The following is a 23,413-nucleotide window of genomic DNA, read 5'->3' as shown; positions in this document are numbered from 1 at the left end:
GCACACCAACATTTATTTTTCTATATTATATGATTATTTACTAATAATTTATGAAAGTAAGGATTATTCTATAATAGTATTATCAGTTTTATTATTAAAAAAACCCAGTCAATATATTTCATTAGAGTAAAATTATTTTGTTATGACCTATAAAACTTCATTCTTTGAAATAATTTTGAAGTTCTTATTTTGAAATAATTGTGTTGTTGAAGTCTGTTTTAACATTGACTTTAAATATATAGCATTATATCATAAATATTAATATAAATGATATTTATTATTGTTTGTTTTCAAATCTTTAGATGGCACAGATGGCCAAAGAAATATATAACAAACATCTATGTATAGGAGCTCATGAACCAGTCAATGTTGATAGTCATGCTCGTCAAGTTGCTCAGGAAGGATTAGAGTCACCAACCCCGGATCTCTTTTTGCCTGCTCAAAAGCAGGTATTGTGCTGTGTACACATTACTTTAGATTACACTTATACAATTTATTTTTCATTTGCTTAATGCTCTTTTATTCATGCTCGCAGAATATGATGATAGTTGACACATGGTGAATTAATTTTTTCTTCCCTGTATGCTTACTGTTATTGTCTGTAACTTTTGTTGTTATTAATTAGGTTACCTTTTGTATGTGCTTTCCAGATTTTCAATTTGATGAAATTTGATTGTTATCAGAGGTTCTTGAAATCCACTATGTTTAAAGAATGCATGCTTAGAGAAATGCAAGGACAGCCTCTTTTGTATCAAGGCCAATCAAATGATGCAGTATTTGGAAATGAAAAACAAAAGATGTGCTCAGAGTTAAAGAAAAGGAAATCACTGATACCATGGCACAAATGTATGTTCACTATTAAAAAAAATGCTTTCAAATTTTTATTTTGGTATTTTTTATTAATTTGAGTTTGGAACTTACATTAGCATATGCACTTTTACATATGCTAATGTTAGTTATGAAATTTATGAAACAGCAGTTTTGTGCTGGATGAGAAAAAAAATCTTTTAAGTTAAAAAGATTCTTATCTTTCAAGAAATTTCCATATTAGTGATTACTTAAAAAATACATTTTGATTTAACTAGTTGACTTATTTTGCATTTAGTCTTAAAATAATTTAAATTTTTTAATGCTTGTACATGATTGTGTGTTATAGATTATTAGGATAATACACTTAAATGACTAAAGGTCTATATCTTTCATGTCAAAATATGTTTAATTCTTTTATGCAGTATGTGATTAAGATGGAATGTATATATGTAATTTGAAAAATAATTGTATTTTAATCACTTTATCTTTTTCATTCACTTTTAAATTAGATGATAGACTTATGAAATACTGACTATTTATAATTATAATCTAAAACAAAAGACTATACCTATATTTATAACCTAAATCAAAAGATTTAGATTGCATTTTAAGATTCTCTTTTCTTAATATATAAATTTATGCACAACCAGTTATAGTGAATTTGCCATATCAGAATTTCATTCTCAAAACTATGGTCCTCAATTTTTCACAGAATAGCTAATTTAAAATAACTATGATCATTTATTATACATGAAGGTAGAATCTATCTAAGCTTACATTAAATAAAGAAAATTAGGTTTATAAAATGCTAAATCAAAGTATTATTATTTTGTGATAAATTCAAGAATTTTATTTGTTTTATTTTTAAGATAAAGTAAATAATCAAAATTATAAGAAATCAAACATTTTTTGAGGATTTGGTCTAATAATCTTGCTGTTATTATTTTGTTCTCGCTTTCTCATAAAATGTTCATATAGAATCATAAACATTATAAAGCATATGAATGGAACAAAATAATTTCAAATAAGCTAATTATTCTTTTAATTAAGTGCAATTTAACATTTCCAAGTAGTTATCCATGGTAATTTTTATATTGCTGACATTCATGATTTTACTGGAATGTAAAATTACTTTCTTCAGAAATGAGAGCTGTTAATTTTTTTAATGCACACTTGCAAAGTAAAGAATTTAATTTCTTAATTTTCATGTATAAATTTAAAAAATTCATATTGTATTCATGTATTGTTTTAAACTTTTTCATATTTGCATTTATTTTGTATTAATGGGATGCATTAATTGTATTGCATTTTTAGTAAGCAAAGCAAAATCAAATGAATCCAAAAGTGGAGGAAGTCGGCTTTGGGACAGACATTGTGAAATACGCAAATCTCTGAAAAAGAAGAAAAAAGAAAAAGATTCCCATAAATTGGATGATGCCAGCTCCACTCAATCTGATATGACAGATAGTCGATCCTCTCTGACTAGTAGTGAAACTGGAGTTATTTTCAAAAATGTATCTTCAAGAGAAGTAAGTACATATTATAAGAATTCTTACTTGCTCATTAATAATGAAAGTTCTTGGAAAAATGCATTATTTATTAGACTTACAGACTCATATTTGCTGAAAATTTAAAAACTGTTTCATTTTAGAAAATTGGAATGAGCATTCTTATCCTGTACTCAAAGATATGATAATAAGTCTTTAATAATCTATTTATGTAGTAGGCGTCGAGGGGTAAAGGGAATTTTTTGAAAAAAGGAATAATAATATCCGAATCAAACAAGCAATTAATTTATTAAGAATACATATGATTAAACATTTCAATATTTACTCTATTTACAAAAATGGGATAAGATAGTTTAATATTACCTGTGAGATGGGAAGGCCAAACATGGCCAAGCCTAAAAGAGGTACATAAAGGTGGTGCGTCAGATCTCACAAGTCCATTGCCACCAGAAGAATCTAGTGTTACTCCTTTAGGAGCCTCCCAGGCGCCCTGACATCACACGCGCGCGAGCCTCATCTATTGGATGCCAAAACCCAGCCATATCCGACTTGACATGATTGGCGTTACCATGTCTTACAATCGAAACCAACTAAATGTTTTAATTAACCACTATCCCTGAAAAAAGTTTACTGCCAATGTCACTTCCTACATTTATTGTGCCATACTTTTTATTTCCAGTGCTTCATATTTTCAAAGCATGCGAAATTTCTTTGTATAAATTGCTTCAGAGTGAGATATTCTTTAAAATCATTGAACCTATTTAGATACTTCTAAAGAATAGATTCACAGAAATTTAAAATCATTTACCATATTGAAAAATTAAGGTTGGTGTTAAAGAAATTTTATAAACATGCATTGAATAATTGATAATACACATTTTTTCTGACAGTGAGAATGATTTTAATACTAGAGGTTAATTGAAGTGATCTATTATTATTGTATCATTTTGTTCTGTGTTAGATTTACATAAAATTATATCATATTTTTGAGTTTTGTTCATAAAATGATTTTTTTAAATCAACATCCTTTAAAAAAAATTATGACTTTCGAATTTGTTGAATTGATTTTTGAGATTTTTAAAATGTTTAAAGTTTAATATATTTATGCCATTAATTCTTTTAATTATTTTCTGTTTTATGATAATTATGTTAAGAAATTCTGTTTATAATGTTAGTAAAACAGTTTAATTACATTTTTTAATGAAACCTTGAAGTTTATTTATGTGATAAAACAATTTTCATTGGATGATAATTAGTAGAATAAATTTAATTTTTGTAATATATAATATTTAAATAATATAATAAATATTTGAAAGGGCTCTCAGAAAGTGAGGAGCAATTTAGACCACTTAGACAGCCATTTATTTTTGTTATCATGATATAATGCACTTGAGATATGAAAATGCTTATGTACATAATTAGTTTTGAGATAGAAATATAATTCAGTGTTTTATTTGAAATTTTCAGAGGCCCAAAAAGTGAATGAATGAATTGCGTCGAAGGATTTAAATTATTATATAGTTAGATTAGAATTCAAATTACTTTTAGAAATTCTTGTTGCAAAAGAAAGGGGAGATTTTTCATTGTATCATTTCTCTTGCATCATCTATTTCGTGGATGCCAACTTTAGCAAATGTTGTTTAATTATTGCTGTTAAATTAATTTATCCAATATTTTTTTTTATTTACTTTGCAGTCTCTAAATTCTGCAGAACTCACCTTATTCCCTAACCATTGTGGTTCAGAGGGGTATTATTGTCGTGTTATTTTGCCAGACCTTTCAACTACTGTAGTGCGGACACAGAAAGGTGAAACTGTAGGTGAAATGCTCTTGAAGCTTCTAGAAAGAAGGAGTTTAAGTTACAATGCTGTTGAAGCTTACATTGTGGGATCTCATCAGGTAAAATATATTCCATTTTTATTTGTGCGGATCCTTTGTCTTTTTTTATGATTAATGAATATTGTATTTTGATTTTAGTAACAATCTATCAAATATAAATTGTAAATGTATTTTTTATACGCTGCTGTAGTTACCTTTTGAAAGTATATTCTGCATTACTTTTTTCATATTTTTATTTAAAATAAATAAAATTGAATTGAAATTGAAAAATAAAATTGAAATAAAAAAATTGAAATAAAATTGAAAAATTATAAATTAATGATTGAATTAAACACTCGTTAGTTTGAACTATTAATATGCAACATATGTTTTAGATATATAAGTATATTTTTATTTGTAATTTTCCATTTCACTGTAAAGAATAGCTTTATTTTAAATCATAGAGAAATGATTTTTAGTTTTTCTGTAGTTAATGAATGGTACAGAGTCATATAATAGAAAAGCCTAACTTTCAAATTTTGGTCTTAGATTATTAGGTGGGTCTGTCTTTTGTGAATTTATTTAGACCATTTATAAATATTGGAAAGGCTTATTGTATTTAGTTATTTTACTAGTTTGTGTGTCGAAATTTAGTGTAAGGTGTATCTTACCTATATGTAATAATTTTTTAAAATCATTTTTTGGTTTCTAATTGTTACATTTTTATTTGTTGACAATAGTTATAACTAATAGGTCATAAATAAACTGGCATATATGCCAATTTCTATGGATTCTCTATTGTTACTATGGATTTTATTGAAAACTGCAGCAAACTGCAGAACTATGGATATAATTAAAATTTCGGTGAAAACGTTCCCCCCTCATTTTATTTGTATTCCTTAATGACATGACGATAATGAAAATAGGTATTTTTCTTAAAATTACAAATTTATGATTACTTAAAATATGATGAAATATATAAAAATGACCATAATTTCAAAATTTTGACATGCTTGTTTCCATGTGTGTGTGTGTGCGTGCATTTGTCACTTTTCCATTATTGCCATATATGGTGCACCCTGCTTGATATCATTACATATATATCAATAGCAGAACTATGAATTCAATGAAAGATATAAAATGAATTATAAATAAAAAAAAGCAAAATTTGTAGAAAGAATATAAAAGTGTAATTCCTCAAGAAACTGCATTGTAGGGAAAGACTCCCAACGATATTCTTTAAATAAACTGCATTGTTTAAAAATTAATTGAGCATGCAACCTTTTTTTGTATGAATTTGTTTTCGTACAAATTTATAGATATCTTTTGCAATTTTTTTCGTTCACTTGATATCTTACTGGTTAACATAATTTTTTTGTGTTTAACTATTTCAGCTAAACAAAAAGTGCAAGATTATCTGATTTATATTGTGATATAGTATCAGATTGATACACTGAAAATAGAAAAGTCAGAGGTGGAGTTGTAGGTTAAAATTTCGTAATATAATGTTAATTAATAAAAGGGCAACAATAATAGGGTAATAATTTTTATTCCAACTTATCTTTTTGCTGTTAAGCATAAATTTTTTTTTTGAACTAATGTAAATTAAAGAAGCTTTTTTTTTCCCCTTATCTAAACAATACATGTTATGCACATTAAAAAACTGGTGTGTGTTGATTTCTGTAAAAGCATTTACTCTGAGGTTAAAATGAAGCAAGAGTAAACTGTCAAAAAAGCATTTTCCGAATCTCATTATTATTTATTTAATAATCATTAATTTGTTATTGAAATAAATGATGCTCATGATCATATGCTGTGTTTCTTCATATATAAAATGATCATATGGTGTGTTTCTTAAAGGAATGGTATACTAATAAACTTTCTATACTTCAGAATATTTCCACCTTTAAATGTATATATAGAGGATTTTGGTTTCAATAGAATAATTCTCTTCTACTATTATATTTATTTTTATCCTTTTAGTATAGATTTGATGCTCCTGCATTCTTGGCCTTTATTTGTTATTTTAGCTATGTGTTTGTTAGATTTATTGGAGTCTTCCACTTCTAAATATTAAAAACAAATTTTTAAAAATATAACATATTTTTGCTTTTTTTTGTAGACATGATTTTAACGAAATTCTCTTTAAACTATCTTTTTAGCCCCTTGACCATTGCACTGATGTTACATCTCTAAGCTGCAAAGAAATTAGAGTTGAACAAGTAATATTGTTTTGTGTTGAATTGCCTAATCGAAAGACAATAGGTGTAAAAGCCAAAAATAACAAAATTTGTGGAGATATATTGAAACCAGTTTTGCATAAATATGGCTATAAAATGGAATGCGTTACAATGTCTGTGGTAAGGATTTTTCTTTAATTTTGAACAAATAAATTTATTATTAAATCCAGAATTAATCATGTGGTGATCATCCATTTTTAGGGATTGTGAATATATCCTAATTAATTATTGGTACCTTTATAGATCTTTTAATTTCCAGATGCTTAATGATATTTTTGAATACAAAATTTTTCTATCTAATTGGTACATTTAAAAAAAAATCAGAATTGAAAAGATTAATGAATAAAATTTGGCTCTTTTTTGACATTTGTTTGTCAATAATTATTATAAAAAGTGTTGTTTTAACTCTATTTTATGATTTATATTTATATCTTAAAATTTATAATTATTCCTTATTTTTTTAATAAATATTTGCATTTTTAAATGAAAAAAGTAAAATAATTGTTTTCATATTGAATTTTGATTTAATTTTCAAGAGATAAATATACTTATTTATTTATTTTTGCCTTTGCTACTGTAGCTTATACTTTCAATAAAAACTCGGAATAAAGTTAAGCATTTATGGCTAAAAAATTGTGAAATGCTTATAAAGCAGGTTGCTTAGCATCATTAAAAATCCTTAAAAGCTGCTTTAAAAAAAATAGTTTTTATATAAGAAGCTTAAAGGAGTCCCCCCCCCCACTGACAATTGGGGAAAAAAGGATTCCCTTGCACCAAATTATATGAATATATTTTCTTTGCAGTGCCTGATCTTTCATTTCCAGTGAAATGTTAATGTGTCCAGAGGTCAGTGTATAAGGTTTCCCTTAGTTTAGGGTATTGCTGATCCTGCCGTAAAAATATTCCTTTAATTGACTTATCTCATTTTTTCCCTTTTTCTTATGCAGGTAGGGAAAAAAATCGTTTCTTTGCGGATATAGTTTTAGGTGTTCCCGGAAATGATATGAGTTTCATTTTGAGATACTTCAGCTAGTTACTACTTTTCTGCACTTGATTACTTCTTTATATAGCATTTTTAAAACAATATTTCAACATTATTATTTGTGAATTATTTAAATATTTTTACTGCTAGTAATTTTTGTTCAAAAGTTTTACAACTTTTTTGCAATATGCTAGGGAAATATTATTTAATTCATTATATATGGGAATATGATGAATGATTGAAGGTTTGCTAAAATTAGAATTGAAGATATCAACAACATCTGTCCTTTCTAAATATCGCCTGTTTTTGAAGAACAGAGGGTTAAATAAATTGTTGCTAATGACATAAAGAAAAGAAAGTTAGAATCTGATTTCTTAATGTCTTCGCAGAATAAGAAATATTTCTTTGTACAGGAAATTGCTGAAACGGATTGAAAACTGTTGCATTTGTTCAACAAGCCAGAGAGTTTTCTTATTTAAAAGAAAATCTTCTGTGTTGTGAAAACTATTTGTGAGAAATTGAACAAAATAGCAAAATTTCTTATATGAAGGGAGGGGGAACTCCTAGTTTCCTTAGTTAATAAAGTTTGTTAATTTTTAAATCTTTTTAATTATGCTGTTAATCTTTTTACTGTCAAGAAATTAGTAAATTAAGTGGCTGTATAATATCGTATTACAGCTAATTGTAGTGTGATAAAGTAATTTTAAGTATTCAATGAAAGTGCTTTTTAAGAATTTTCACCAGAAACTAGTAGAAATAAATATTTAAAATAATTTCGCTTCATTGTTTGTGAAATATATTCATCAGTTACTTATGATATTTTTTGTTTAAATTTGTTTAAAATTGAATACTTTCCCACCCAACTTAGTTAATATCATCATAACATAGAGTTTTGTATTTAAAGCTACTAGGTCAATGTTGATTCGTATTGTTCTTCTTAAAGTGTTTATAAAATTCTTGTTTTTCATGATCAAATTTACCTGCAAAAGAAATAGATTGTTTATAAATTATTCACCTAAGAGATTCTATAAAAATATAGTTATAAAAACTTTATGCAAAGTATTTAATTCAGCAGATTCTTTATTTTTAAAAAAAATCATTATCATGGATGACGAGAGGGCGACTTTTCAAAAGTAAAATTATTGTAGAAGAAATTGCATCACTATATATGTAGAGATATGTTAACTCGGGCTTGAAAAACAGGCCTCTACTAACCGGATTATATATCAAATCAAATATCTCTCACGGGCCCTTGGGGAAAGCCCGGTTGAGATTAATGCTTAGAGAAGGCTCATATTACAAGAATCACTCACTATATCCTAACAAACGAATTTAATGAACTGGACGAACGGTTGGGCGTTTGTACACCGACGAACTCTATAACATTACTGAATACAGGGTTCTATTGGCGGGAATCAGATTACTCCGTATTGGCTGTTGAGTTATGACGCAAGCGGCGCCAGGATGACACTCCGGACACCACATATATAAATGCAATATTTTTGTTGTTTTGGGAAACGTATGCTGTTTGTCTAATGACGTATGTATGTTTATGTTATAGTCTAATGATTACATTTCATGTCAAAAATCATTTCATAGAAAAAAAAAATCTTACTAAATACTCAGTGAAAGTTTTTTTCTGTCACTTATTCAGTGGATTTTTAAAATTTATCAGTGATATATAGAAGGCTAATTAATTACAAGGTGCAATGCCATTGCATAGTTTTTTTTTTCACTCATTTATGTTGTTTTCTCTTTTATAAGAGTTGAGAGAAAAATTCCATTGTTGTGCATTAGATTAAAATTCAATTGAAGTATTCATCACTACTTCAGCAATATTTATAGCAATATTTTTTTTAAGAATTCATGTACACACATATTAATGATTGATTCATATCCTCTTTTTTTTTCAATTATTGTGCAAATAAGATATTTAACAGGCAAAGAAACTTTAAAAAATTAAAGTTTTTCAATTCTTGCAATATTTTTTACATCTAATATTAAAAAAAAAATTACAGTGGAATTTCGGTAATCTGAACACCATTACTTCGACCATCATTAAAAAAAATTTAGAAATATTATGAAAAAATGAAGAAAAAACAGCAATTACGAAACAGAAATACAACTATTTTTTTTCTAGCTTAGAATGGGCATTTAAGTATGAACACAGAACCTAAATTAGTAAAAACAAAGTTGGTTATATTCTTTAGATGTCAGGAACTGAAACTGCTCAACGATATGATGTAGCACCAGAATCACATAAAGATTACGAGCTGTGTGTTCTACATTGTGTAATTCCAGTTCAAATGTACTAGATTGTCTTGATCCCAAGGGAACATTGGCATGCAGAAACCATGATACTGTACTTCAACATGAATCATTTCATTCATATGGCACACACTCAACACGATAAACACAATATTGACATTGACAGGCTCTTATAATACAATGCATGAAGGTTAGTGAAGTGAACATTGGCTCAACTCACGACAAGCAAAAGCCAACCGCACCAGTTTTAGACCAATAGTTTGTCTTCAAAGCGCGGTATCATAATAACCGTGATTCACTTCAATTCAAGATCACAATTTTCAATTAGTTTGTCCACTTCTCTGCTCTGCTGTACTGTGCAAAGCGCTACTATCTCTTTCATAAAACACCTAATCTCAATACTCCACTGTAACTTGTATATCAAGAGCATTTTACCTGACTGTCCCCATTCTCAAATTGTCCTCTATTGAGCAAATTTCAATAGTGGTCGGCCCATTTAATTTGTTTTTGGAACTTTAATGAAGAAAATTTCAGTACTAGGTTCCACTGTGATTCCTTCTATAAAATGCAGAGACTTCTTGAAAAAATGGATTTTCTGTACTAAACTACTATTTTACATTGGATTTATTGAGCTTAAAAACTAATTTAATGAAGCATATGTGATCTTCAATGTTATGTATGTGTAATTAATTAAATCATTGTTTAATTTTATGTGTTTTTTTATTATTCATTGGGAATCCTTTTGTAGGCTGCTTTGAAAAAGCCTGTTTCAAAAAATGCACCAATAACATCTATAGATAATCAGCGAATAATAGTAGAAATGAAAGATTCTTTTTCTTCTGTTGATGGTAAGTTTTTAAAATTTTGAATTTTTATCGAGATTTTATAGAATAATGATTTTCAATTTGAATCACTGCATTATGTCATTCTCACTCAATGTTTAAAGTTATGAAGAAAAAAAAGTGTCGAATGTTGTGCAGTAGGATAAATAGAGAATTTATCTCCAATGCTTTAATACCATTCCATTTAATTTTGAACTAAATTATAGGCGATTTATTCAGTGTTTAATAGATTTGTTATCATTTTGTAGTTTACTGCTTTGGCATTTTTTATGATAGTGTTTGTGACTTCCATTTTGATATGAAAAAATTTAAAACTCCTTTATGATTTTATGCTCCACCGTTTGGCTTAGTTTTTATTAGTTTCTTAAGGTTGGTAAATGCTGAATTTATTATATTATGCAGAGCGTTTGCTTTAACAGTGAATAGAAGTGAATGGAAAGGGGAATGAAAATATTGACTTTGTTTTCTTTTTATCATATGCAGAGTGTCCGTAATTATACGACCATGTTTTGAATATGTCTACAAATGAAACTATTGTCCTGAAAGTTATGAAATTTTTCTTCACAGAAGGATGGGAATAAAAATTTAATTCAAACTTTCGCTGATAGAGTACGTTTTGTAATGAATTACACATTTAGAGGCAATAACATTAAGTTAAAAAAATTTATAAAAAAACAGGTTCAGTATGCTGGTCATCGTTTTCAGCTACCTTTTGGAATAGCTGTTTCAGCTACCTCGTCAGATAGCATGTTCCAAAGTTGACCACGATGTGTTCTGGAAAACGCTATGAACATGTCGTGAAATGTTGTCTTTAAGATAGATAAAGTTCTTGGATTATCACGATTCACTAGGTGTGCCAAATACCCCAGGAACCAGAGAAGGCCACAAATCACAAAAGTGGAGGTTGATGAACACTACTCTATGAAATGATTGTTCAAAATGTTTTTAAAATCTTCTATGGAGTGATTTTTAAGGATGTATTTCACACAAAGGCTAATGTGTGGAAGAACTTTATCTCACATAAATGGGTTTCATGAAAGTCACTGATGTGCTTACTGATCCGGGGCAGATTTATTCTGTATCAATGATGCATATGGTGTCCCGGTGATTGAGTATGTTACTGGACCTCTAACAATTAATATTTCAAATAAGTACGAGTCAAAAATAAATGATGCAGTAAACCCTCGCCACACATTTATTTCCCAAATTCGGCATTTGTGAATATTAATCGAACCGTCCAAATAAAAAAGGCACCTCGTCTGTCCCGGAGATATGCCAAGACCTTTCTGAATCAATCTCTGAAGCGAGCAAGAAACTGTTGTGAGAACTGGTGTTGAGCTTCGGAAGCGTTTGGAAACAACCTCTGCGAAGTTGAAGCTTTCATGAATAATACCGAAGGATATTCCATACGATCTTGTAGATCAGTGAACGGGGCATATCCAATTTTTTTGCCACTTGACTATAATGATGATATAATTATACAATACAGGATATCTATAATTAAACAATCCTATTTCAGAGTTGTCTACAGATGAAATTATTATTCAGAAAGGTATGAAATTTTGTGTAGGACAGAATGAAGGGTCAAGAATTTGAGCAAATAATTTTGTACTAAAGTTTTTTTCGAAGCCAAAGAGCGTTTCTTAAAGAATGAAACGTATATGACTTGTTCTTTATTTAGATTCCAATACCTTTTTAAGTATAGATTTTTATTATGGTATGCATCCCTTTAAAGCAATAACTCACACTCATTAAGCGAAGATTTGTAACAGTCATTAAATCTTTTCGCATCCCCTTCAAAGTCCGATATTTCCGTAGAGCAATTACTGCTGCGTTATCTTTTTGGTAAAATAATTTAACTGATAAAGCCCGATCTGCTAAACGTAATGATATTCTGATTAGCAATAGCGAACAAATTGAAGGCGAAAGTTTGTAAGTTTATAACAGCTGCTGCTTGATATGGACAAAAAGTGCGCTTTTGTTTTTTCGAAAATTAGTTGTCGAGCAAGTTTTCTGTCAAGTGTAATCATCGAATGACATCTCGTTAAGAGATTTTGTACGTTGCAGCTCCTTGTGCATTCGAAAATAATTTTTTAAGGATATTCAAGTGCTTGCATCGAAAGACATTTCACTGCTTAAATATTATGTTTTTCACATGTTAACTGTCAAAGTGATTGTTTTCGATAAGTTTCAGTATTGTTTATAGTTCACTTTAGAGATTGTGTAATTTAAAGAATATGAGTTATTATGTCAGAGTAATTTATGCATAAGAAGGTGGTGAAATCTAAATAGAATACCAATTCATGATCAAAAACCCTTTGACATCGAAACTTAATTTTTTTCTTCTTTATACAAACAAATTCCCATTCCTTAATTATGTTCTACGCAGATTTTCACAAATTTCTGAACAATAGTTCTGTCTGTAGACAAATTTTTAATTTGGTTGATTAATTATGGAGACCCTGTACATGAAACTATAATCGTATTTTATAGCAAGAACGTTTTATAAAAAAATTATTTGTATATCGTATAACTTTTAGATTTCACCAAAAATACTGACTACATTCTTTTGCTGGTACAATTCATAAAAGTAATGATACTCTTCATTGTAGCATTTAAGGTGTATGGCTTTTCCTATTACTTGCTATTATGTTGTTTCTAAGTTAGTTAATCATTTTAAATTCAAACCATGCTTTATTATTTTTCTTTTCTGATATTTGTAGCAAGGTTTGTCTTTAGAACCAGAAGTACGGTAGCTGGAGAAGGGGGGGGGGATCTACTCAGCTTTATTTCGGCATCATTCATATCACAGTCATAAATATATCATTCGAAAAGATTAATGTATTTTAAAGATTTTTGGATTAAAATTTTAATAAGGGACTTTCTACATATTGAAATATGAACAAACTTCAAAATTTCCAATGACAATACTCATTTTTCTGATCAAATTTCGAAACTATATCAAAAGTTCTTCAAATTTCATTAATCTAGGTTCGTATGTTTTGAAATTATGAGCTAACGGAATTTTTGGTCTTCTAATGTTAAAATAAAATTTTGAACTTTCATATTTAAAAAAATAATATGGTTATTAACTTCAACTTTTTTATTGTGAAAATATAAGATTACGTAAGATAATCTAAATATAATAAATAAGTATCAAAAGCTCTACGCATTTTACGCCCTTTTTGCATATTTATTAAAAAGTAATTTTTAAATGGCAACACACTTAAATATGGGCATAAATCGAAGGACAAGGTCATGTTATGGGGGGGGATGCTAAATTTCAGCTTATTCCTGCTAGTGGTTTTTCCGTTATATTGTTTTCTGTTTTACCTCTAAAATGATGCATGTACAGGCGCCTTCACAAATCTCAAAATGTCAGTAACATTTCATTTGGCATTCAAATACGATTCATCATGTATATCGTGAGTGCAATCATGAATTATTACATTAAATGATCATGAATCGTATAATTTAAGAATATATAAAAAATATTTTGTCAGCGGCAAAAAATTTGAAATCAAACTAGAAAAAAAATGCTTTCCACTGCCATCATATTTTATTAATAGTCTTTGCTTTTAAATTTGGAAGAGAGTATCTGCTGTTGTGGCAGGCTAGAACTTACTTTTCGGCTCATATAATGTTACTTACAGGAGTAATTACTGAAAATGGGAATTTTATTTCCTAGTAAAAACTTGAAAGGGTTGCAATTATTTAGTTTTACAAACATACATATTTAATTTTGCAAACATTTTATATTATTTAATAATACAAACATCAAATTATTTTTCTTTGTCATTAATTACAAGAAAGGGCCATTTGTTCTTGTTAAATTTTTCGATGTGTTTGTTCGATATTTATTAAAGAAATATCAAATTTCATAAAATTAATCTGCCATAATTGTAATTATTATAATATTTTATATAATCATAAGTGGAATAAAATTATTCAGGTATAAAAGCATTAATGGATGATGCATTTATTATTAATATTTTGTATGCAAAATATATCTTGCCTTTATTCCTTAGACACACAAAAATTATAATTTCAAATAATAATTTACGAAGTACCGATTAATATTTTAGCTTACCACTATTTTTTCAAGAATAAAATTACACAATTTTTGCTTGGTGTTTAAATGAAAAGTAAAAGTGGATCAAATAAGTTTTTTAAAGCAATATATTTCAGTTTACTTGAATGCTAAATGAATGAACTTCTAGTTTTCTTGGAAAATAACATTTTTGTTAGAATTTCTCTTGATAAGGAAAAATAATTTATAAGCAATTACTCAAAATTTCGTATAAATTAATTTTTAGTCAATACTCTTCTTAATGATCTACTAATGACAAAGAAGTCAAGACATTATAATTGATTTTTTTTAATAAAATATTTGCGGTCACTCTTTATTTGGTTACAGTTATATGAACAATTGCATTTTATCAAATTTTGTTACAGTGGATTAAAGTGTTATTCGTATATCTTTTTTAATATATTTAATTTAATTTTAAACTTTTGGGAATGATTGCAAAAATTATATACATGTGACACGAAAATTACACAATCTAAATTTTCAGTTATTAACATGGATACATCGTAAAGGCATCCTATGGATTAATCACTCTCATAATTATTTGAAATTAATAATTATTCTTATAGAAATTGTAATTATTTCTATTATTATATCAGCCTTCAAATTTCTGTTCATATCAGAAGTTGCAAAATAGGGGATAAAAATTAGATTTAAAAAGTGCAGCAAGTATGGAAATTGAAAGATATGTAAAATAAGTGAATGAACTAGATGTTCTGTAATTTGTGTTCCTTATCAGTTATAAATACATATCCAGTATAGAGGTGTCTTCATATAAAGAATTGTTGTGTAGTCAAAGGCCATTTGTATAGAGCGCTAAGCCACCAGTAAAGCATGGAAGAAAACAAATTTACATTTAGCAGCGAATAAAGTGCGCTAATTTTTTTTCTGTGCCGATTAAAAAAATGGTGTATTCTTCTATGTCTATTTATGAGTAGTTAGCAATGATGATAAGAGTAGTATATACAGTGGAACCTTTAAGCGACCACTCATCCGTTCCGAGAAAATTCTCCGTTCACAGAAGGTGGCCGCTTTGAAAGGTATTCTTTATAATTGCAATGTACTTGCTATAATAATAATATAAACAAGTATGGCACATTTAAAATGAAGTTTGAGACTTATCTAAAGAGAAAATAGTACTTTATTTAATGTTTTTTAAACATTTTATTGAAAAACGATATAATTTGACTCACTCTTCTCAGAAGTTTTTACACTTCTGAGAAACAACCATTTTTTTTTTCAAGTTCTTCTTTCAGTTTAAAAAGTAAATCTCTAACCCATTTATTTGTTATTGCTTCGAAATTATCGAGAACTTCATCTATTTTCCTCAAAGTTGCTTGAGTTGAAAGTTTAGCTGGATTACGATTACCAACCGTAACGGAGAATTCCACGTCAAAGACGGAATCAGTGACCAAAAGGGACAATAAATTCATTTGTAAAAATGTGTAAACACACAAGATGTTGCTTAGTTAATTTAAATGAGTCTTAAATTAATTTTGAATTTGATTTAAAGACATATAGATAGACCTTGTCAACATAGGCATTCTTCCTAATGGGGATCAAAGCACTCCATTTGCATTAAAGCATTTCACTACTGGCTTGTGCTTCTTCTTGTGTACAGCCAACCACCCCGCCACCACTGAACGAAATAGTATCGACAGGATTTGCTGCTTTGTACTAGAAGGATTCGGGATCGTACTCTATTCCACTAAGTTTCGAGAGCTCTGTTACTTGATCTTCCGCCGCCTATTCGTCGAATTAGTTGTCTCTCGATTTCTCTGCTACTATCCCACAGTTAACGAAACATTTAGTGATCACTTGATTTTTTTCAGGAGATTTTAATCCAGTTAAGAGCATCTTCGACAGCATTTTTCTTTGAAAGTTCACAAGCCCTTCGCATTCATCCATACTCGCAATGACATGTCGCAGAGCGCATTGTTTATATTCTATCTTGAAACGTTTTATAACACCATGATCTAATGGTTGAAGCTTTGATGTTGCATTTGACGGTGGAAATAAAGGTTTAATATTTGAGGACTGAGCTCAGCTCTGTGTGCATGACACGCCGCGTTGTCCAACATAAGGAGAACTTTTCAGGCTTCATTTCTCATTTTTTCGTCGAAATTAACCAGTTATTTTTCAATAATTGATGATGTCATCCATGTTTTTTTTGTTCGTGTATCATGACACACCAAGATGGTTTAAATCTTTTCCTTTAAAAATCTAGTCTTTGACATCTCCAAATGACCAGAGACTTCTCTTTCTCTGCAGCTGCGCTCACACAAAAACTAATGGTGAGCCGCTCCATCAGAATTTTTCCACCTTTGACTTCTTGAGATCTTTGAATCATATTTTTGTTGGGCAAAGCGCGAGAAAAGAATGCCGGTTCGTCCATATTGAATATGTCTTGTCGTCATATCCAGCTAAAAGCAGTGGAAGACCCTCCTGCCAACCATCACATGAACTGAAGTCGACATCGGCCGCTTTGCCACACATTGATCGGAAAGTGATGTTATTCCGTCTACGAAATTCTGTCCAGTTACCCATTGCTGGCAGAGAAATTTTTAATACCCAGAGCATTCGCTAGTTCTTTTGCCTTGTGTTGAATCATACATCCACTAACAGGAGTTTTCTTGGCAGGAACAGCTTTAAACCGTTCCAAAACAGCCTTATTTATGTCGACATATTTTTCGTGTCTCACCTGTTTCACATCACGAAATTTGAGGTCTTCGTATTTTTTCAAAATCTAATAATTTTCTTTAATGAATTTATTGATTTACTTTCTTCCGCAATTAAATAATCCAGCTACCTTTCGTGCCGGTTTGCTGTTCTCATGTTGATGTAGAACTTGAATGCGTTACTTGAGATTTAGAAAACTGCTCTTCGACATTGTTGCAGCTCAGATCAATGAACGAGCTAACGAAAGAAGCGCGAATGATGTTTTTGTTTCAAAATTATCGGAATCTACTTATAATTAATTGGAAACAAGAAGCACAAACGGTCTTTCTTAATCGGACTTTGAACCTTTCAACTCAGAAACAGGAATTGATTACATTTTCCTGCAAAATGCGCCTGAATCATGGGCGGTCGTTCAGAGTGAATTGGATAGCCGTTGTTAGGGGCCACGAAAAATTAGCCTTTAGGAGGAGTGACCGCTATACAGGGGTGGCCGTTCAAAGTGGTTTCACTGTATTGATAATGAAATTCAAGAATAAAGCGCAAAAAGAAGAAAAATAATTTTATTCTCTCCCGTTATAGAAAACTTTAATTTTAACACTAAAATTAAATATTTCTTTAGAAAGGAGAAATTATATTCAATTTTATTTCTATAGCTAATACAATAAAATTTCCCTCTATACAATAAAATTTTCCATTTTAAGGTTTTCAGCGTATTGGCGATTCAGGCTCGGATGTAATTTAAACAAAACTTTCAATACTGTTGAATATTTCTTTGTTAAAAAGAATCAAACTTTTCCTACAAATTTTCGCTGTAAATATTTTATCATGCATGAAGTAGCAAACGATTTCTGACATGTGGATTGTAACTTTACAGTTGCCTTTAAAGTGTTACAAAAATAAAAATAAAAAATACCATTATTAACGTCCAGAGAATATACAAACCTTGCATATCTAAATATGGAAGCTACTCCTTAATAGAAAATGTCAAATATCAGCCGATTTAATCATGGTATATTAACCAAAGATTGTACTCTGTGTAATTTTTCCATGTGGCATCTATACATGACATCAAAACAGAGTGTTGATATAGGAAATGTCGAAGTTTGTACAATTTCAAATATGCAAATATCCCCCGTGAACATTTTAGACACATCATCTTTTAGTATTCGTCACTAGCTTTAAAATGGTATTTTTAGTTTTTATCCCAGTGTTCGACTGCAGAATAAAGTTTGGTGGCTCCTTTTTTACACGCGACTGTGCTATCTAGATGGGCTGTTAATTTGTTAACAATATCTCGGATCGGATTGTCATAGATTAAATACCGAAAGTTGTAGTAGAAAATATGCATATTCGCATAGTACTTAAGAAATAAAAAAAAAAAAATTATTTGCAGTGCATTTTAGATGTAAATGTTTAGTAACATTAGGAGTTTTGTTTCCTTACTGTGGGATATTCTCTATCCGTAATGTTCATGAACATTCACATCAAAACTAATAATTTAGAAGATCACTATTTTTTTTTTTAATCTTATTTAATTGAAAAAATGCAATGCCGAATACAAAATAGAAAGAAAAACAAATAACCCTGAAGATATTAGCAGTAACGTTCTATTTGGTTCCTGAAGGGCGATTATAATGAATCAACATTAATATAAAATAATAAAAATTGCAGATTTTAGCTCATTGACCTTTGCTATTTGTTCATACTTAGATTTATTCACACACCTATTAATCAGCCTATTTAAACAGAAGAAACCTTCTTCCAGAGCAAAAGCTGGGTCTTAGTGTCCGATAATGACAGACTGAAACGTGCAGTATTTTTAACAACACCCAACTTCTTAGAGGGTGGTGGCCGATTATTCATATACTGATTGAAAATTATTTTCTTTTTGGTTTAATTAACGGGCAATTTTGGCTTTCATTTCATTTGAATTTTCTTTTTGTGTATTTTAGATCCATGTTCAACTGATAAAAGTAAGGCATCAGGAAATGACCCTAGAGATGCTCATTCATTTCCTGATCTTGAAGAACTTACAAATCAGATATTTGATGACCTCCTAAAGACTAGGCCAGGATTTCAGTATGATGGGTTGGGCATTGTAGATTTAGAAAGAAAAGATAGGGTAAGTTGATATTATATATTTTCCTCCTTAAACATTTCTGTGTACAGGAAATGTTCTTGTTTTTGTTTCAGGAAAGGGCTAATCTTTTAGTTATAATCCTCCTTCCTCCCCAAAGAAATTGAAATGTACGGAAGAATAGCGAACTTAAAAGATTACAAAATCATATTAAATTTAATATAATTGGTTTTTGTATGAGATGATTGATATGATTATAAATATTAAAAATATAGGAAAAAACATTGCAGAGAATTGACTCAGTTATAATTAATGCTACTTCCTTTATATATTCATTAGAAATTTTGCAATGGTTGTCTTCTAGTAGTGATTTGACTTACTTTACTACTGGTCAGGTTTAATAGTAATTGGGATAAAATAGCTTAATCTGAGACTTATGAAAGCTTACAATAAGTTGTTTAAAGCAATGCATTCAATATTCTTTTATAGTAAAATAGTTTCATGTTTAAGCTGTAAAGGAATACTGCAGTTTTTAAAAACATGTATTAATGTTTGTAGCATATTATTGAAGTTTTCATTATGTTGTTACTGGTTCAATATTTTCTCTTCAGCCTTTGCATTCATGTATAGTAATTACAAATTACATCATTATGTCATACTAATTTTCTCTGATATGAATTTTCTATGAATTTATTCAGTATTTTGTTATGGCAAGGTAGACAGAACTTGAATATAACTAGGATATCTGTAGATAAGTTCAAAGTGTGTACACAGTTTTATATTCTACAACATGTATTATATGTTGCACTATGTATTGTATTATTCACGGTTCTCAAAAACTATGAGCTATCACGTTAAATCATTTTATATTAATCATTTTGCATTAGTTTACTGTTTCATTGACATTGTTGCAATTGCTTTAAAATTGTGTATTAAAGCAGAAGCAAAAAAAAAAAAAAAGTGTATTCAGTTATTTGAAGTGATGCTCTAGTGAACCAAGTAAAATCTCGAGTATTTTCATCTCTTATGCTTGATATCTATATGTAAATTTTCGTCTGTTCAAAATCTGTGATCTCCGAAAATACTTAACCGATTGCTTTGAAATTTTGACTCAACGTTGCATTCGAATACAGGCGGAGTTTTATATACTCATTACATAGATGTCATACCTGTAATAGATAAAAACGAGTTTTTTTTTTACTTCTTTTGATAATAGAATCCAACAGATGACGCCACCTAAAACAGCGCGATTTGTTGCAGGTAAAAGCAATACACGCTATAACAATTATTTTACGATTCTATTTCAGTGTTTCCGATTGCATTGTTAAAATAAATTTTCACTAATATTGATTTATTTTCATCTTGATTTAATTATTTAAAGTGACATTTTATTGGAATTGAGCTATGTATTTTAACACAGCGTTCATTTCCCACGCGCAGAAAAATGGCAAAAGAAATAATTGCCATCCGCACATACAAATCTGGTTTCTAACAAAATCACTTCAAATGAAATTGATGATGTAACATGCTGTAATACTGATGCCGACGTTGATAAGGATTTGTATGATATTGATAAAAATATGATACATGTACTTTGTGTTACACTGAACCGAATTTCACGATGCATTTTAGATAAGAAATACTTTAAGCATCTCTCGAGAATAAGTATCCAACACAGTTACAGGAAACAGTGGATCAGCAGAAGATGGCAATAAATTAGCAATCTCAGAAATGTGAAGATTTCAGACAAACATTGCCTGTAATTGCTTTATTGGCACCAACAGATAAAACAATTGCTTGCCTAAAATGCCATACTTTGTGGCGACCCTTAAAAACTTTGTGATTAACTACAAATATCCGTATTTAGTTGCAGAACGATTGATTAGTTGAGATATTTTCATGTCAGTTGCTAAAAATTGGGAACGGATAATTGTTGGTTGATCTGTCTACAGGATGAATTTCATTGTCTCATAACTTCTGCGTTTTAGTGACATCGAAAGAATTGGTTGAAAAAGTATTTCCCAATATTCAAACCAATGACAAGGATCACGATTGGCTGATTGAAAGCGCTATTGGACCTGCAACAAAGACATTTATGAGCTTAACAATATTATTTAGTTTAACATTCAAATCGAGGTAGTCGCATGCAAGTCCATCGACTCTATTGTGGAAACTGTTAATTATGTAGCACAATTTTTGAATCCACGCTATCTAAAAAGGATGCCGTCGCATGTACTGCAATTGAAAAATCGGCATACCGATTATGCTGAGAAATATCAACTAACCAAAGTTTTGCAACGGCTTTAACGTCCAATAAAAAAAAAAAAAATGAACAACGTCACAGAAACAGCAATCTTGACAGGATCTTTCATTGGTGAAGATGTTTTCATTCCTGAAATTCTCAAATATGCCATTTCAATTTAAGATATGCAATTCCCAATTGGAATGGCATTTGTAGTCACCATCTACTAAGCTCCGGACTAATCTTTAGAACTGTGTGGTTTAGAGCTAGACATGGATTCCTCTCATGTGGACAGTTATATGTTGAGTGTTCTAGAGTTGTCAAACCAGACAATCTTTATATATGCACAGACAGTAGAACAACAAAAATATTATATACCTAGAATCATTGTAGAATTAATCATATTTGAAACATGCAACTTCTCATTCCTTTCTTTTCCATGTAACCAGACTGAGTCACTGCGACTTGTGGCCGGGTACAGTTAGTACAGAATGAATTTAGGAGCCATATCCCATTTTGAAATAAGAGCTTTAAAAAATTGAAAATAAACTTTTAATACCAAATGCTTGCACAAATATAATAGCTCAAACTTTGAAAGTTTGTTTTACCCAAGATTAATGCACAATATTAACAAAGCTTACTTAGCTTGTATTATATATATATTATAACATTAATCAGGATTCATTCAATTTTTATTATATGCAGAGCGTTTGGATGAATAGAAGTTGCTATTAATACTTAAAGGTTATTTTTTGTTTATGTTGATTATCAACATTTCATGTTTGTTCAGTCACCATTGTGTACTATTTATATCATGTTTATCTTTTGCAGATTAAAAACACTTCTAAATCATCCAGTTTCTTCCATCAAACGTGTTCTGAAAAGGATATAGATATTTTACCTTCCAAGTATAAGTCTCTTACTGGCCCTAAATCTGAAGGAACGAAATTACTAGCAGAAAATAAGCCACTTTTACCTCATAATCCATTAAGGAGCAAAAGCAATTATGGTAAATAAATGTTCACTACTTTAGAATTATTTTTCAATTATATGTAAGTTGTTTTTTATATGACATTTAACAGTTGATAGTAATCTATTTACTTTTCAAAAACTCTGATTGATGCTATTTTTAAAAAAAATGGAAGGTGAAAAAAAAAAAAAAAAAAAAAAACAGGAAAAGATATATCAGATTGTTTTCATAAAAATCGTATGCTGTTTTCTAAAACATAATTGCTTTATGAAAATGATAAATTGCACTTAATTATTGATGTATACTAATAAACTGCTGTTGTTTGATGTCTGTTTTAAGCAGAAGGTTTGATTGACATTATATAAAAGTTTATGTTTATGTATATGTATAAGAACCTAAAAACTTGGCCATGTTATTTATTATGCGACTAACGGTTTTTACTTCTAATTATATTACATATATATATTTTTTTGCATAATAGAAGAGTTAAAAAAAAAAGATATATGCCTCAATTAATGAAATCTTTCAGGCTGCTCTAATCTACATCAGATGAAAGTTAAGTTGAGGAGAAGTTATATTTGTAAAATAGTATATAAAATGTTACACATGTACAAGTTTAATCGGAACAATTTGTAATGATGTAGAATATTGTAATAATTAGATAATGTAGAAAAGAAAGATTCCCTCCCCATATTTTATGGTTTTTGTTGTTGCGCTAAATTATGTGGTTTAATTACATTCTCAAAAACCTGAGATCTTCTATCAATACTATTTTAATCATTATGATTTAAGAAATGAAACAACTTGCTCAGATGAATGTACAAAGGATGAATTTGTTCAGATGCAATAAATTTCATTTAAACACATTATTTGCAGATAGAGAATCACAC

General features: G+C 29.3%; 1 protein-coding gene across 1 annotated transcript in view; it reads left to right on the top strand.

The window, feature by feature from the left end:
- The window catches only part of LOC129958391 (regulator of G-protein signaling loco-like), a 59,477-nt gene that overhangs the window by 31,787 nt on the left and 4,277 nt on the right, over positions 1-23,413 (top strand). The window contains exons 7-14 of the mRNA XM_056070857.1: positions 303-449; positions 651-846; positions 2,125-2,339; positions 4,014-4,217; positions 6,299-6,496; positions 10,375-10,474; positions 19,187-19,356; positions 22,385-22,562. Of these exons, the coding sequence (XP_055926832.1) occupies positions 303-449; positions 651-846; positions 2,125-2,339; positions 4,014-4,217; positions 6,299-6,496; positions 10,375-10,474; positions 19,187-19,356; positions 22,385-22,562 (1,408 nt within the window). The remainder of the gene's footprint in view (positions 1-302; positions 450-650; positions 847-2,124; positions 2,340-4,013; positions 4,218-6,298; positions 6,497-10,374; positions 10,475-19,186; positions 19,357-22,384; positions 22,563-23,413) is intronic.

Source organism: Argiope bruennichi, chromosome X1 (genome assembly GCF_947563725.1).
Source record: "Argiope bruennichi chromosome X1, qqArgBrue1.1, whole genome shotgun sequence".
In the NCBI taxonomy this organism is placed as follows: Eukaryota; Metazoa; Arthropoda; class Arachnida; order Araneae; family Araneidae; genus Argiope; species Argiope bruennichi.
This window is presented reverse-complemented; position numbering and strand designations above follow the sequence as displayed.